Source organism: Colletotrichum fioriniae (genome assembly GCF_027942845.1).
Source record: "Colletotrichum fioriniae strain IMI 355084 chromosome Unknown scaffold_4, whole genome shotgun sequence".
NCBI classification, from domain to species: Eukaryota; Fungi; Ascomycota; class Sordariomycetes; order Glomerellales; family Glomerellaceae; genus Colletotrichum; species Colletotrichum fioriniae.
This window is the reverse complement of record NW_027076840.1, coordinates 1,716,732-1,733,465: the sequence shown is the minus strand read 5'-3', so window position 1 is coordinate 1,733,465 and position 16,734 is coordinate 1,716,732. Positions and strand designations below refer to the sequence as shown.

The 16,734-nt window shown below is 52.5% G+C and overlaps 4 protein-coding genes across 4 annotated transcripts; 2 read left to right on the top strand and 2 right to left on the bottom strand.

The window, feature by feature from the left end:
* Nucleotides 1-519: 519 nt before the first annotated feature.
* Nucleotides 520-1,470, bottom strand: N0V96_004323 (uncharacterized protein; the record flags this gene model as incomplete). Its single annotated transcript, XM_053188387.1, has 1 exon — nucleotides 520-1,470. The coding sequence occupies one exon, from the start codon at nucleotides 1,468-1,470 to the stop codon at nucleotides 520-522; it is 951 nt and encodes a 316-aa protein (XP_053054349.1).
* A 1,336-nt stretch (nucleotides 1,471-2,806) lies between these two features.
* Nucleotides 2,807-4,962, bottom strand: N0V96_004322 (uncharacterized protein; the record flags this gene model as incomplete). Its single annotated transcript, XM_053188386.1, has 5 exons — nucleotides 2,807-3,107; nucleotides 3,159-3,619; nucleotides 3,678-4,084; nucleotides 4,144-4,328; nucleotides 4,391-4,962. The coding sequence occupies 5 exons, from the start codon at nucleotides 4,960-4,962 to the stop codon at nucleotides 2,807-2,809; spliced, it is 1,926 nt and encodes a 641-aa protein (XP_053054348.1).
* Nucleotides 4,963-8,785: 3,823 nt separating this feature from the next.
* Nucleotides 8,786-10,212, top strand: N0V96_004321 (uncharacterized protein; the record flags this gene model as incomplete). Its single annotated transcript, XM_053188385.2, has 2 exons — nucleotides 8,786-8,905; nucleotides 8,974-10,212. 2 exons carry the CDS (start codon nucleotides 8,786-8,788, stop codon nucleotides 10,210-10,212), a joined length of 1,359 nt encoding a protein of 452 aa, XP_053054347.2.
* A 2,210-nt stretch (nucleotides 10,213-12,422) lies between these two features.
* Nucleotides 12,423-15,143, top strand: N0V96_004320 (uncharacterized protein; the record flags this gene model as incomplete). Its single annotated transcript, XM_053188384.1, has 4 exons — nucleotides 12,423-12,981; nucleotides 13,030-13,107; nucleotides 13,165-13,988; nucleotides 14,064-15,143. The coding sequence occupies 4 exons, from the start codon at nucleotides 12,423-12,425 to the stop codon at nucleotides 15,141-15,143; spliced, it is 2,541 nt and encodes an 846-aa protein (XP_053054346.1).
* Nucleotides 15,144-16,734: the final 1,591 nt, after the last annotated feature.

The window sequence follows — 16,734 nt, the reverse complement described above, 5'->3', positions numbered from 1 at the left end:
GATGGCAGCCCACTAAGTCTCGCTCTCGCTCTCTGACTTCGTTACGTACTATCACCGAAGTTGCCTGCTCCAATGACAAACGTGATCTTAGACAACCCCAGAACAAACTGAACATTGCGGGGATCGGACATCGTGGGGTAGCGGGGCCGACGCCGGTTGGTGGGGCCGATAGAAGTTGGCATCTCGGCAACAGCACTCGGCTCCGGGTTGTGCAGCGCGGGGAATATGGGGAAATACGATCTCTAGCTCGCCGTAGTATAGATCAGTAGGCCTGGAAGCAGTTTAATATGGAACTTTTCACACAGAGTTAGGTTCCTGGATTCGTTGGACCACCTATCATCTGTCACTGACCACTACAAAAACGATACACTCCCACCATCAAGAACTGAGATCTTGTAGGGACATTATGTAATAATATTATCTGTGGCTAATGATAGAATGGAACCATCTATGAGCTCATTACGTGCCTTTATACCGTAAACCACAGATCCCACATTTGTAGACATCTCCCAGGTTTTCTTAGTGGTTGCACTGGCTGGCGGGCTTCTGGCCCTTGACACCCTGAATGCAGTTGTTGGTAACGTCAAGAACGTGGTTCTTCAGCAAAGCAGTGCAGGCCGGTCCCAGGGTTCCGCTGAAGTTGTTGCTGGTGAGGTTCAAGACTCCCAGAGTATCAAGCTTACACAGTCCCTCGGGAACGGATCCGGACAGCTTGTTATCGCTGGCGTCAAAGACGGTAAGGTTCTTGATGCTGTAATCTCTAGGAAGCGATCCGGACAATTCGTTGCCAAGGAGGAGAATCTCCTGGACGTTCTTCATGTTTCCAATGCTCTTGGGGATGGATCCGTTGAGCTTGTTGTTGGCCAACGTCAAGTAAATGACAGGGGACGAGCCAACGTTGCTAGGAATGCTGCCCGAGAACTTGTTGTCGTTCAAGAAGAGGACTTCGAGGTCGAGGTTGAAAGCCTCCTTGGGGATCGGCCCGGAGAACTCGTTGAAGCGCAGATCGAGGAAGGTCAGATTGAGGTCAAAGACACCGGTTGGGAAGGGACCGGAAAGCTTGTTGTTGCTGACGTCGATTTCCCATAACCACTTGAGAGCTGACAGGTCCTTGGGGAGCGATCCAGTGAAGCCGTTGCTGTTGGCGTGGAAGAAAGTGAGATCAGTCAGCTTGTCGAGGAAGCCATCAAGGACCAGGTCCTTGCCCTCAAGCCCGAATCCATTGAGATCGATCCCTGACAGAGCGTTGTTTCCAGTGTTGGGGTTCTTGGCGCAGCTGAAGCCGTCGAAGTTGCAGACGTTGTTTCCGGTCCAGTTCTTGGTGACACCTGACGGGTCGACGGTAATCTTGTGCTTGAGAGATTGAACGAGAGAAAGATCTCTCCCCAGGTTTGAGCCACTGGAGGCGGCGGGCGCACCGAGCGCAATAGAGAAAAGGAGCGACGAGAAAAAGAGCGAAAGAGTAGCCATTTTGGAAAAGAGTGTCGAGATAACCATGCAAGTGAAGTCACGATATTCTCCACAGAGCGTGAAAGGGAACGCCTAAAGATTTATATGCCGGCTATGCCCACCGGCCAGGCTGGACTGCGACCGCCTATCTAATTTTTGCTGAGTTTCGACAAGTCACCGGCTCACGGCGCCTTTGAGTTTTCGTATTAAGTGTATCACGACTCGGTTTTATTTCGCCCCCACAAATACACTCATGAACTGAGCTGCGATTGTTTATTAACCTTCGTGCTAGGGCGTCCGTGGGGCGAACAAGATGAACACACAATCAAACTGACAATTCCGCTTGGAACTCTCCAAAAGCAAAGCTCTCTCCTCCTACAAAATGTCTCGGCGAAGCGGGAATTGCTTTCTAAGCTTCTCAACTAGCTTCACCGATACTCTTCAAGTAACCCTTCGAGAATTGTGCACTCAGTCAGACGGCGACAGATAAGTGGCCAATGGCAAAGTTCTAGGCGCGGGTGGGTATGACAGCCTTCATAACTGATCCATCATCCAGTCGGAAAAGGCCTCTAGCGTATTACAGGCCACACCCCATGGCAAAAACTACTTCATATGCAGCTAATCTTCTGCCATGGCTTTAAATCACAGCCAGCAACACTGAGGCGTTTATGCGCGGGCTACGGGACTGTGTTCACACGGCCAGCGGTTTAAACAAGTGTGCGTCAGCCCAAAATTTGGCAAGTAAGTCTTCAAGGCCTAAAGAGTTACGAAAAACAAAACCGGCGGCAATATCTCAGGCCAATTAACATCAACTTCATACTCATTCAAACCTTGCCGGTGCCAGACCGGCCTGTTCTATATGCACATTATCCTAGTCTAAAACGCCGGCCTCAGATGCAATGTGCTAGAATATTACGAACCATTAAACCCGCCCGGCAGAGTTTGGTTCGTCTTCCAACTTTTACATGTCAACGTGACGGCGACTGCTCAGGGCAATAGCAATGGGAGTGTGCTATTGCCGCCCGGTACAAAACGCCGGCGTCTTTGTCCCGATGGACAGCTTACCAGCACAAGTTCCTGCTTATGGTTGTCGACGTCGCGCTCTGCGTCCAACACGGAGTGGAACGTCGCTTCACTGTTGTGCAACTGAACTCAGAATGGAACGGCCGTATCGTCGGTCATTATGCGGTTCAGGAATCAGATTGAACGAATCTTATTTGACCCTCGTCCCTGATCGGACTGTTCATTATGGTATCCCACGCTTAGCATTACTAGATCTCCCGAAAACTTTGTTGCAAATAATTTGTGTGTGAAAGAAGAGAAGTGAAAGGAAAAACCAATGTGTAGCCGTCACTGCTTACATTGTACCATTGACGGGACCGCTTCGGGCCTTCGCAGCGTCAAACAGAGCCTTGATGTCGACCTGCCATTGCGCGAGGTCGGGTCGGAGAACGCGGCGATCGTAGGTGACCAGGCCGTTGACTTCGCCCTCGACGTCGGTCGTCTGTGTCCAGACACCGCCGCTGCAGGCGTACATCTCGACCTGCTCGCGGAACTCTCTTAGCAGGACGCGCCCGCGGTAGTTGTACGCTTCGAGGTTTTCATTGATTTCGTAAGTGGCATTGATCGAGTCGATTGCCTGCTGAACGTTCCAAAGACTATGCAGTGTTAGTCTTCCCTGATTGATTTCGAGTTTCATGTAGACTTACTGCTCAATCGAGACGTTGTGTCCGATGCCACCAAACTCGCCCTGGAATCCGATGCGCCTATTATCGTAGGGAGGCGAGGCGAGAGAGTAGAATGGTGTGCCGCATTGAGGGTTAGCGTAGTGGTGGTTGTCAGCGTAGTCACCAGATCCGTGGTCGAACCAGCCGCTGTTTGCGTTGATGAGCCTCGTGGGGTCAATCCCGCGAACGACGTCAACAAGTTTAGCCTCCGGGTAGGGTGGTGTTCTAAGTTGACCCCAACCTTCGTTGTAGATGGTCCAAGTCACGATGCTAGTATAGCTCTTGTGCTCCTCGATCATAAGCTGAAGCTGACGCTCGAACTCGGCTTGTTGGTCAGCGTTAGGTAGACGAGCCGAGTTGGCTGTCAGACTTGGCATATCCTGGATGACAAGCAGACCGAGGGTGTCACAGGCGTGGTAGAATAGATCCGGCTCCACCTTGATCTACGGGTTGTTAGTCTGACCTTTAAGAGAATGTGCACAAGACGGGTATCAGACATACGTGCTTGCGAACCATATTCATTCCGATGTTCTTGAGAACCTTTAGGTCATACGTCATTGCCTCTACACTTGGTGGAGTGTGAAGCCCATCAGGCCAGTAGCCCTGGTCGAGGGTTCCAAACATGAAGATGAATTCTCCGTTCAGCAGCGGGCGGTTAATGCCGTCCACAATACCATGTGAGATGGTGCGGAAGCCAGTGTAGCTGAACACCTGATCGCTGCCCATCTTCAAGGTGATGTTGTACAGGTTAGGGTTTGTCGGAGACCAAGCATTCGGGGATGGCACGGTGAAGTTGAAAGCTGTTCCAGAGTTGCCGGTGCCTGTTCCTACTGTGTTACCGTCTGTGTCGAGAATCGCAATGGTAACCTCCGATGAGGTGTTGGAGGAGCTGTGGACGAGCGCATTCACTACGGGAGGTTAGCAATGACACCCACTCGTTCAGATAATGAAGCTCTGTGCTTCTTACCATTTCCGTTGTGGTCAGCCGAGAGATCCAGCTTGGTGATGTAGGTTGACGGCGTGCTTTCCAGCCAAACCGTCTGCCAGATGCCAGAGCATGAGCGGTAGAAGATGTGCGAAGGAGTTCTCGTCTGCTTGCCAATTGGGATGACATACCCATCCGCGTCGGTAGGATCAAAGACAAACACCAGCCTGGAAAGCCCCAAAGTTAGTTTGAAGAGTGATTGAAGCAAAAGATGGAATGAAGTACTAACAAAGTGTTGTCTCCTCCAGCATTGAGGTACGGTGTCGCATCAACCGTGTAGCGGAAGTATCCTCCACGGTGGAAACCAACCTTTTGTCCATTGATGAACACGGTCGCCTCGTAATCGACAGCTTCAAAGTTGAGGATCACAGATTGGTTACCCCAGCCGCTAGGCACCTGGAACGTTGTCGCCAGCCAGAAGTGAGTGACGCCGAGCTCCTGAATCCCGGACAATCCGCTCTCAATGCACGAAGGAATGAGAATCTCGCGATCAAGCACGGCGCTAGTGGGCGGGTGGTTGACATCGTCGTCACTGCTGGCGGCCCTGTAGGTCCATAGGCCGTTGAGGTTGAGCCAATTCTCTCTGCGAAGCTGCGGTCGCGGGTGTTCCGGCCATGGCTTCGTTCCGACCTTGGCTGTCCAGTCTGTGTCGAGGGGCGGAGTTTGCAGCTGGTACGGTTCCGCGGTCCCAGCCGTCGGCGCTGAGCCTCCGGCAGTCGTCGTCGCGTTTTGCGCGTTAGCAGCGACGGCGAATGACAGCACTGCCGCTGCAGACGACAGGAATGAGCGCGTGAAACGCATCGTGGAAGAAGAACTGGAGTCGCGCGCCGAGGAGGAGTGACAGAACTTCCTAGTCCTAAGGGGGGAAGGGCTAATCGACTGGAAGCTATCGACGAAGCTTCGAAGAAGATGCAAAGAACGAAGGATAAGACGCGAACAAGAGGGGTCAAAGCATTCAGGGGGGATTACTCCTATTATACTTCTCTCCTGCTTGAGAAAGTAAGATTTAAACTTTCTTCGCTGTTGGGACGAGCGTTGACATTCAACTGACTTATAAGCTTCGTATTAAGACCTGCGGCGGCGCACAGCTTGTCAGGCAAGGCAAGCACGCACATCAGATTCTCCACCACTCCCGGACATCTCGGCATTGAGTCAAGTGGTCTGGTTATGGACCTGACTTGGCGGCGGGAAGGAGGAACTACCGCAAGCTTTTCGAAAGTTCCTTGCAGCCTGCGCTTCGAGGTTGGGCACTTCGCGGTGACGTGCCATTCAGAAAAGGAGACAATGCAATGTTGCGCGCCGGTGAGCTAGACGACCTAGCTCCCCCGCACTGGAGAAATCGGCGTTCGCGACAGAATGTTTAGTTTCCCATATCTTGGCCTGCTTGGCCATGAGGGGAAGAACATGCGGGATTCGCTCTAGTGCTACTACGTCGCGTTGGTTGGTTGGATCGTCCGATGGCATGTGAGTAAGAGTAACAGGAGCTGTTCGAAAATAAGCCCAAAAAATTGTTCTAGTCTTTGCGCGATGTGAGCTGTATGGTTGTGTCCATTGGGCAGCACGTGGAGTCGTTCGCTGGGTGGCACAAAATAGCTGCATGATGCGGTCATCTGGAGAGGGGGAAATGGCTGGCCACAAGACCTCTCAACGGCCGATCTTGTCTGTTCTCGAATGTCGAGCAGAAAGGGCCGTAAGCTTCCCCTAGTTTTAGGCTGACATCTATGGCCGACGACGTTAAAAAAAAATATTTAGACACGGAAAAGGAGAAGCGGTGCGGATATTGTGTAACCATGGAAAGTTTGTAAACCCTGACCGGGCATTACACTTCTCCCACCTTAACCCAAAAGATCCCATCCTGATGAGGCGCAGCTGCTAGATGAAAAGAAATCTGGAGCATCATGCTAGCTTAGTCCTTGGGACGAAGGAGTGATCGACAGGTCCTTTCGACTAGAAGAAACGCCAAAAGTCGTCCGGTTTTTGTCATGGCGAACTGTCACCGCTTGCCAGATCACAAGCGGTCAAAATACCTTGTTCCCCTTCTCCTCATCTATCCATCTCGAGCTACTACCCTAAGTCATCAGACATCTGCACCTCAACAGGCACGACACCAGCCAAGATTCTTGTCTTTCCTCCACTTTCTCGCTGATGCGGGGAGCGGTAGGTTCAGTGGGCATATCCGACTGGCTCTCCTTTCTCTCCTCGTCGCGGGAGGGGCTGAACCTTGTTTAATCCCCGGACCGTGCATGCGGGGATGGCTGCTCGAGATCGACGGCAAATGTCTTATTTTCCCACTTTCCCTCTATCGGTCTGGGTCCAGATGGCTTGGGACCTACCTCGACAGGAGAAACCATCCAGGTGACCTCTTTCTTTGCCTCAAGCGATCCAATGGTCTTTTCGAGACTCGAACTGATCATCGCCATCGGCGGCGTACTTGTGGTTTACACGTGAGTTGCATGTCTTGTGGTGTGTCTCGGCTGCCGGTGGAAAAGCCGGCATGACTGTCTTGCCCCTATGCTGAGCTTTAGTGAAAAGTCGACCGAGATGCATGATACCGGCAAACCCTCGCAAATGAAGTGATGGAACCATGCCCTTGCGCGATGCATCTTGACTCCATCCATCGCTGCAACCTGACATCCCCGCACGTTTCTCAGCGGTTACTCGACCAGGAATTCATGTCATTTCTGATTGTCGATGCAGGTGCAGTACGGATGAACATGTGTGGTCACGTTGAGAAGATTACTGTACCAAATTGCAGTGGAGATCGCGCAAGCAATCTTGATCGCAAAGAACAATGGATCATATTCGGCCTCGGGAGCATTCTCGACTTTTTTGTAGCTACGAATGAGTGTCTTGTCGTGTTTTCGCAATCTCCCATCATTTTTTAACTCAGGACATTCACATCGATGTAGTATGTTATCGGATTAAGTCGCGAGCGATACATAAGTATCAGGTAGTCTTATTACCACCTCAGTCGAAGCTGCTTCTCATGTCATGTAGAGCAGAGGAAAGTGTGACGGCAACATGACTTTTCATATGCAGCCTCTTGGCAATTGCCGAAATCTACATGCACAGTCAAACTCGTGCAAGAGGTGACGGAAACTTGCAGCAACTTCTGCGAACAGATGCAGCGCGCCTCATTCGCGATCTCAACTGGCCCATCTGATCAGTGTGCTTCGTCTGAACACCCGTAGCTACCCGAAACGTGGATGCCAGATGCATAAGTCAATCCACGATCTGAAAGTTTCGGATTACTAGGATGGGGACTTGACGAAACATCAAACACGATTCAAGCTCATGAGCCAACCTGTGGCCTTGAGGGGAACCAGCTTGTCTCATAATGAAACTGTCACCAACTCTAAAGTCTCTTCCAATCGAAGGATTTTGGTAGTCAAACTAAGGACACGCTCGAAGTTGCCATGATTATCTTCTATGGGGCTTATGACTGAGAAAAGATGGCCTTATTGGCATGGATTGACAGTCAACTGGAAATCTTAGGGTACATTACCCGCATTCCATCACAGCATCACATCAACCCTCCAATACGGGTAACATCATAGTATAGGCCCTGTTTCCCGAATTTAATGATCGGCATTGATCATCAGGGTAAGAACCAACTTAGCTAGCGGAGCGACGATGGGATTTCTAAGTTGGGATTTGCTGCTCAGTCTTCGTGTATTACTCACAGGGCGTTTGAATATCACGGTAATTCCATCCATGGCCTAGCCCAAATAACTATCTCATCTAAGAGATGCTCGACGTATGCAGGAACGGATTGCTGGCCAGTAAGAGCGGACGCTTCTAGATCTATACTGTGTCTTTGAAGTAAGTTCGGCTATGCCACGTGGGCTCTCAAGGTACGGCCACCAGCATGCTTCTGGTTTTCGGATTGACAGCTCCTTGCATTAGGTATCGGGCAATCAGCGTTGAACTCAGGAGGCTCTCATCACGTCTTTCAAGGCTCGATATATGACCATAATCCATCTTATATGGCTAAACTCCATATCAGCTTGATGAAGGTAAAGTGGGATCCGTCAATGTCAATAACTCCTCAAAGTGAAATGATCTAAGCTGATGTTTCGGTATCATGTCAAGCACGGTATTATCACAACTGGTAACCAGTCATGTAAGGTGCCCACATGTACAGCCCTCTAAGCTTCCTTCGCCTACTGGTTTCTCAGCAATACGTCAACTCATTCTTCGATCAATAACGAATTTGTTATTATCGAATTGATTGCCCAGCAACGTACTAATAGCATAACTCAATTGAATCCAAATCCGTCGTTATTAATGAAATGCTGCTCTCTATGCCAATCACTGTTGGTGAAAAAAGTCCATGACGCGTGGGATATGGTCCCAAGATACGCGACCTACTATATGGGCCTAGGCCAATCTTCGCGGCCAAAACAATTTGTAAGATAAGCAATGCGCATAACTGCAATCCTCCTGATAAGAGGTCACTCAATGTGTCTTATCTGCACAACCGACACCTCGCATTACCCCGCGGTGTTGAACCATGACGGTTATCAACAAGCCATCGTTGGAAAACTGATACTGCGATTCGTTTGAACACATCTGGCCGCTTCATTGTCGTTGAAGATAGGTTTGATTTCTCCATTGTGCCAGAATGAAACAGTATCGGGACACATATGACAGGAGCGAAGGGGATGTTCGATATCACAATGACACTAGTCGGCCAGTCGTGTACGATGACCTCGACCCTTTTGGACATGAAGAGAATCATCAGGTGCGTGGAGTGATATCAAGTTTTTTTCGTCAACAAAGGAGGGATGTAAAATTGACCACGAACCACAGATCAAGTATAAAACGATGTCGTGGAAGCTTGTCGCGGTGCTCATGATAGCCGAAATTGTGAGCAACGGCATGCTGTCTCTGCCATCGTCCTTGGCGGTCGTCGGCATAGTCCCTGGGCTGATTCTCATCATCTTCCTCGGCATCTTTGCAACGTACACGTCCTGGTTGTTAGTCCAGTTCAAGCTGCGGCATCCAGAAGTCCACTCCATGGGCGACGCCGGCCAGATCCTATTCGGGCGGCCTGGTCGAGAACTCCTCGCCTTCGGAACCGTCGTTTTTGCCGTCTTTGCGACAGGCGGGCAACTATTGGCGGGCCAGATCGCGCTTGCGACACTGAGCGACAACAAGCTGTGCCTGATGCTCTACACCGGCATCTTTGCCGTCCCGACCTTGCTCTTTAGCTTTCCGCGGACAATGGATCAGCTCTCCTGGCTTTGCATCCCTTCAGTCGTCTCGATCCTCGTCGCCGGCATCGTGGGCATGGTCGGCGCCGGCGTGCACCCGGCCCCGGACCGACAAGTCTCCGTGGCCGTGTCCTCCGACTTTTACACGGCCTTCATCGCCATCACGAATCCCGTCTTCGCGTACGCCGGCCATTTCATGTTCTTCATCCTCATGTCGGAGATGCGGCGGCCGCAGGAGGCGATGAAGGCGGCGTACACCCTCCAGGGCTTCGCGACGACGTTTTACGCCGTCTTCGCGGTGGTGTGCTACGTCTATCTCGGCAGCGAGCTCGCTTCGCCGGCGTTCAGCAGCCTAGAACCGAAGTGGGCCAAGGCGGCGTACGGGATCGCGATACCCAACTTCTTGCTCGCGGGTTCGCTGTACGCGCACACGGCGGCGAAGTTGATTTTTGTGCGGATCTTCAGAAAGAGCCACCATTTGCATAGTCATACGGCTGTCGGGTGGGGGACGTGGGCGGTATTGGTTGTGCTCATGAACGGTGCAGCGTTTGTGCTTGCGGTGGGCGTTCCGATTTTCAACTACCTCATTGGTATCGCGGCAAGCTTGTTTGCGGCGTGGTACACGTACGGTATCGCGGGTGCGTTTTGGCTGCATGATAACTATCACGACTATGACGGATGGAGGCAATGGGCGCGCAAGTGGTTTCAAGCCACGCTGGCGGTCCTGACGTTTGCTGCTGGTGGCTTCATCTGCGTTGCTGGGACGTATGTCACTGTGAAGGGCATCGTGGAGGCATATGAGTCTGGTGCGGTGGGGGAGCCTTTCGATTGTTAGACCTGGAGTTTATCATGCTCTGATGAAGAGCTGCGGTATTAAGTTATCGATGGGAAAGTGAATGCCATGGGGAATCCCGAAGTTTTATTCCCAACTCGATGTCTTGGATATCTCGACCCCTGCGATACCTCCATGTTTCTCACTCTGAGGCTGATACTGTCGATCAGCAACATGTTGAGGACACAAAGACTGTCACATGGCTAGTATTGACAAAAATAGATTTGATTTTTGAACGAAAACAGCCACGCATATCGTGATTTGGCGGGAACCGTTAGGTGGTTTGGCATGACACACTTGCCACAACTGCATCCGGCATCTCTCGTAACGAATCTTTCCCAAGCCCGTCCTGCTCAGCCACTGGACGATATCGGTTGGTCCATTGATATGTTACTTGACTTGTATTTTCTGGTAGCATGTGAAGCGTACCTTAGGCATAATTAAAGATTAACATGTCAATAGAGTACGGATAGAACTGGAGAATATGACCTGATGGTTGGAAGTACGTACTTGTGCCCGGGACGGAGAAAAAGGGACAAGGATCTTCCTGAATGACGTCAAGCTCGGCGCTGGAGACCGCATTTGTTCCGGTCTCCGCTCCCTCCCGCTGTCCTCCTCCACCTGTGGGCCTCCCGGACTTCTCCCTCACCAAACTTACCTTGAGATCAGATCACTAGACAGACTCACTCTTATTCACAGTCTATCATATCCTCCCTGAGTTATAGCTGCTTTCAAAGGTGTGTCGGTGTGTGGTGTGCCATCCGCTGATTGATTCTCATGAACCTCCAATCGAATCAGACCGGACACGCGACACTCGCCAACTAGCAAATCATCCTTCAAAACAGGCCGGAAGCCAACGTGCAGGGCTTCAATCCCCTGGTGTTTCACTGGTTCCTGTCTTGGAATCTCGATGGAACCGACTCTCAGTCCCCTTTCTGGATGCTAAAAGAGGGCGCCCAGCGTCGCATTCATACAGCGTCTAGGTCGCAAACATGGCCTGCCGATGATGACTGGTGAAGTCATCGCCGCCAACCGCACCCAAGTGGGCATCCAATCGCCGCCAGCGCGCCAACGCGGTTGGTTCCTGGATTGGATCCAGCACCGACTGGCGTGCCCAGCCCTTCCAAGTTTTGGCTCGCCTACGTTCTCACGCTCTTCTCCCCGTTGCGCCGGTGCTAGCCATGATCCGCCCCCCTCTTCGCTTGTCAAGACGGCTCTTACCACCACCGGGAGGCGAGGGGTCTTTGATGGAAACGGTATGATAGTGTGGCGTTTTCGTTGATGGCTTCCTGTTGGTCCACGGCCACCAGCACACAGACTGGAGCTACTTGGGCAGCTCCACGCCTCATCACGGCCACACACAACCCTCCACCCTCTCTCTTGTCTCCCTCCTTTGGGCCCGGCAGCTGTCTGCTAATTAGCACCGCGGCCATCGTTCGCAATGTTCCATCGACCGGTTGAATATGCGGCGCTACTTTTGGCGCTATGTACTCGTGGCAGAGGATGAAAGCTCACCCCCGCGTTTTTCGATTTCTTGGATTCAGGGCCAGGCCAAAAGTCGCCTCAGCCAGGGATCCAACTTCTAGACCGAGATGGGGTGCCACCAAGTCTAGTTTTTCCCCCTGGATTCTGATTCTGATGCTAATTCTTATTCTTGTTGTTGTTCTTGTTCTTGTTCAAACTTAGTCCTCAATTCTTCTATCCATCCTCTCAAGGGCTCGTTGTCACGTCACCTCACGAGTCAAGAGGTCCATATTCTCAACCTCAAAATCGTAGCCTTCATCTTTCAAATCTGTCGCTTCAGTCCTCCATTGCCCCGATAATAATAATAATCCTCTATCTCTCCCATATACCTCAATCCCTCTCCCTGCGCAAGGACTGACCTCACAAGCCTTGTCATCCCGCTCCTGTGCTTGCGGGCGATGTGACAACCCCTACCACCCAACTGCAGGTGGCGACATCATAGTGTGCCTCGAACCATCCAACCGCCGTCCACACATCAGAGCCTCCCCGTCACTATCTGGCATCCCTGACGGAACGGCCTCTGCCAGTTGCCACGCCTCTTTTCTCTCACGATGTCTTTCGTAAATCTCTCCCGTCCCCCTCTCGACCATCGGGCCCATAGCGATACCAACGTCCGGCCTAGATTTAATTCACACAACACTTCCGACCGTCTTAGAGAAGGTTCAGGGCTTCGACCCAAGGCGTATCCAATGGTCAGCAACATCAAAAAGGGCAGGAAATCGGTTTTCAAGGAGGTGGGACTTGACGACGACTTTAGCGACGACTGCGGCTCCCCCGTTGTGGAGACTTTCCAACAGTCTTGTGGCCGACAGGAATCGATGTCTAGCGAGAAGGAATTCGAAGATGCACCTGGGTTGGAGGAAGCAAAACGCGACGGCACATCGAACGATGAGGAAGACGACGCAGAGGACGATGGAGATGGGGACAGCAGGCGTTCTGAGACGGAACAGCGCGAAGCAGCGAACGACTCTAGACAACAGAACTCAAGTCAGGCTGTGAAGCTGTCTTGGTACAACAAGCTTTCTCAGGGTTATCGACGGCCGAGGATCAAGACGGTCTCTAGCGCACCACCACCTACGATCTCAAGTCTGCAGCGCATTGGCATGATTGCACTGCTCATCGCGGTCATCATCCCGGCATTCAGCTATAACAATGGCCGCCAGAAGATTGAGAGTGGTGCAATTGCAGGTGTCGTGCGTCCACGAGCAACGACGTCAACGGATGTCTGTCTGAGATGGGCACAGCAGGGTGAGCTTTGGAAATCGTAGCGTGGGTAAATTTGCTAACAGTTGTCAGCGGCTTTACTCAACGGCACTCTTTACATGTATGGAGGTCAATCCAAGACGGAGTCCTCGCAGACCGTCAACACCTGGAGTATGACTTGCGCATCCTTGGCTGAGACTAGGAAATGAATCTGACAATCACTTACAGACAACGACTTTCTCAGTCTTGACCTAACGAAATCATGGGACACGAAATCGCCCTCCCTCAAGGGCATGACGATACCTAGTGGACCTCCAGCAGTCGCCAACGGCTACTTGTGGCACGACTACGACTACCTCTACCTCTACGGCGGCCAATTTGCTGATAACGACGGCGCTGAAGGCACATACGCCACCGTTGCTCCCATGTCGATCTGGCGATACTCTGTCAAGGACAGCTCCTGGCTCGAATTCAAGGACCCTCGCACGTCAGCCGGCAACTACTCGACCGCCGCCAATACTCCCGTCCAACGTTCCGCCGAAGGCGCCGGCTTGTCGGTACCTGAGCTCGGTCTTAGCTGGTACTTCGGCGGCCATCTCGACTGGTTGACCACCGAGGGTTGGTCGACCCAGACTCCCAGGGTGTATCTCAAGAGTCTGTTGGAGTTCACCCACCCCGGATACCTGAATACTGGTGTTGACGCGCTTCGTGCTGCGGGCGCTGCCGACGGCGGGGTATTTCGTAACGTGACTGAGGGCGGGCTGCAGGAAACGGATGCGTTCCCGGAACGAGCTGACGGTGTCTTGGTTTTTGTGCCCGGGTGGGGTGCGAGGGGAGTCTTGATCGGCATGGCGGGAGGATCCGACAAGACATTTGTCGACGACCTTGGCACACTCGATGTGTACGACATCGCCACTTCTGAATGGTATCATCAGCGAACGACAGGCGACCGGCCCTCAGTCCGCGTCAACCCATGCGCCGCTATTGCGAGTGCACCAGATGCCTCGAGCTTCCAGATCTACTTCTTCGGCGGACAAAACTTGCAGCCATTTGTAGGCCAGCACTCGGTTTTTTTTGGGTTTTCTTTTTTTTTGGAGAATAGGAGATGGACTGACACATTTATGCAGGGCAACCAGACACAGTACAATGACATGTACATCCTCTCCATCCCAGCCTTCGCCTGGATCAAAGTCGACGCAACCGATGGCGTCCCCGCGCCCCGCGCCGGCCACACCTGCACCATGCGCGACGGGCAAATCATCGTCGCCGGCGGTTATCTCGGCCCTGACGCCGGATGCGAATCGCCCGGCGTCTTCGTCTTCGACGCGAGCAACCTCAAGTGGAACACGGGCTTCAAAGTCGGAGCCCACGCAGCAGACTTTAGCTCCGAGAACTCCGTCCTGGCTGGTTCCTACGGCTACAAGGTCCCCGGCAAAGTACAGAGCGTCATCGGCGGCAGCTCCGAAGGTGGGGCTACCGCTACCACGCCCGCTGCTGGCCCAGCTACGGGCGGTCCGTTCAAGACGGGTACGCCACCCGTGTTCACTGTGACGCAGGGTGGTGCGACGGCTACAGTCACGGGTGTAGGACCTACGAGCACGTCTGCGGGCCAAGCGCCAACGACAAAGGATCACGGAAGCGGGACCAGTCCAGGCCTCATCGCCGCGGGCGTCATTGCCGGTATACTAGGCGCGTTGGCCCTATATCTCGGCTTCTGCGCGTGGCTTTACCGTCGCCAGGTCGCAGCGTATAAGCAGCATCTGTCTCAAGTGAATCGGTACTCGGGTGCAAGCTCGATGCACTTTGGCGCAGCGGGCTTCTTTGGCGCTGGAGATCGTGGCGAGGAGAGGAGGGAGCGAGGGCACCGCCGAGACGCGAGCACAGTCAGCGACGAGTCTTTCTCATGGGTTGGCACCGGCGTCGAGCCAAAGTGGATGACGGATGACCCTACACCGGGCTCTGGATCTGGCGGCACGGCGAGCGGTAGCGGTGCTGGCAGCGGGTTGAAGCGCAAGAGTGAGGACGCAAGGACGTTCAAGAGCGGGCCGAGTGGGAATGATCCGCGCACAAGCTCCAGTCGACGCGACAATACGGACAACGAGAGTGTTTCCAGCACGGAGCAGTTGCTTGACGGGCAGGAGCCGAGTTTCTTCTCAGTTGTCATGGGGCCTAGGCGTGCTTTGCGGGTTGTCAACAGTACCGAGTAATGAACAATACACGAATGGGTCACGAAAAGGTCTGGAGCTGGGAGGGAGTCAGGATAGGAAAACACGAGATATACGAGGATGTACGAGGATACAGGACCTTTTCTGTATATACACACACGATCAAGGGGAGAGGATCGAACCCTCAATCGCTCAAGCTAGATACCCTTCCTACTATGTACACGCTTTCTTCATGCTAAACCTCTCACATCCAAAGACTTGGAAAACTTTGACATGTTCGTCCCCATCAAGGTAGCAAGGTATGTCCCTCGGCCGTCGGCCGTGGGCAGTCAATGTCTTTTCTTGACCGCCTCTCCCCAGAAACAAGATCGTCATCCCATGTTTCTCAATTGACTTTTTAGCAGTGCCGCCATGCCGCGTCGTATGTCTTGGGTCTGTGGAACGTGCTCGCCGCCACTTTCTTGAATTGAGTTGATGGGGGTTCAGAGCTAAAACGTATGCAGACTGCAGAGTGCCAGTGAACGCATGGCCCCTCTGAGACAAAAACAACGACCATTGGCGGAGAGGATTGCGATCAACCGAGACAACATGAGCTGTCGAACATGATTTTCTCAATAGTGAGGGAAGAGATCACAGAAACGCGCATTAGTTTGGGTAGTACAGAGAGGGACGGGCCGGCTTGGGCTTCATACACCTCGTCCCAAGGTCAACGAATTTGGGAGGAACACGACCAACCCATCGACTTTGTAGAAGTATCACTTTCGTCCACGGGCCTCGAGTCGTGTCTCTCCACAGATTGAACCACGGTACGGAGCAAATGAGGATGCATTCCGGATGGCTTCTAGCTCGCGACATAGCGGCATTCGGTCCTTTGACGCTTGTTTACTCGTCCATTCGGGGCCCTACCGGTGAGGAAATTAGCTAAGTGTTCGTTACTTCGAGATACTGAGTAAAATACCGTACAATCAGGTACACGGTCGAGATGTTGAATTCAAAGTTTGCGATGGAGCCCGCGCTAAACCCCAAAGCATCTTTGACAATGGAGAAAATCTGTGGAGAGGGATGGGCAGTCCATTGACTCGTCGATTTCTCAATTTCTCAGTGGGCTCATTTCCCTATCAAACCTTGATCTTTTGATGCTATTTCTGCCCACTGGTTTGCGTGATCAAAAAATATTTTTTCCCTTGATTGTTTTTTGTTGAATCCACGGTCAGTCTGGACTTTTCTTCGCCGGCGACGGCTCTTCAGGTCAAGCTGCTCCCGAAAGACCTGTCACATTTCCAATCTCTTGACTCGTAGCCACCTGAAAGTCCGACATGGTCCTTATCGCGACATCGAAGGGCATGGCCGTTCTCCTTTAAAAGGTTACAACGACGTCCGTCACGTCATCACGTATCCCCAGGGTCTTGACTCGACCCTGTTCCCTATTACAGCCAAATAAGCCCAGATAACCCTAAACAAAGCAACCCCCGGTAATACCGATGTGCCATAGGGATGAACTCTAAAGCGAAGCCCAGGTCCCCATGGTTCCCACCGTCCACGGTCCACGGCGAGAGAGGAAGTCCCACTCTCGGCCGACCGAGATCGACTCTGTACCTTGAGCCTCGACGCGGGCATTCGGGTTCTCATGCAC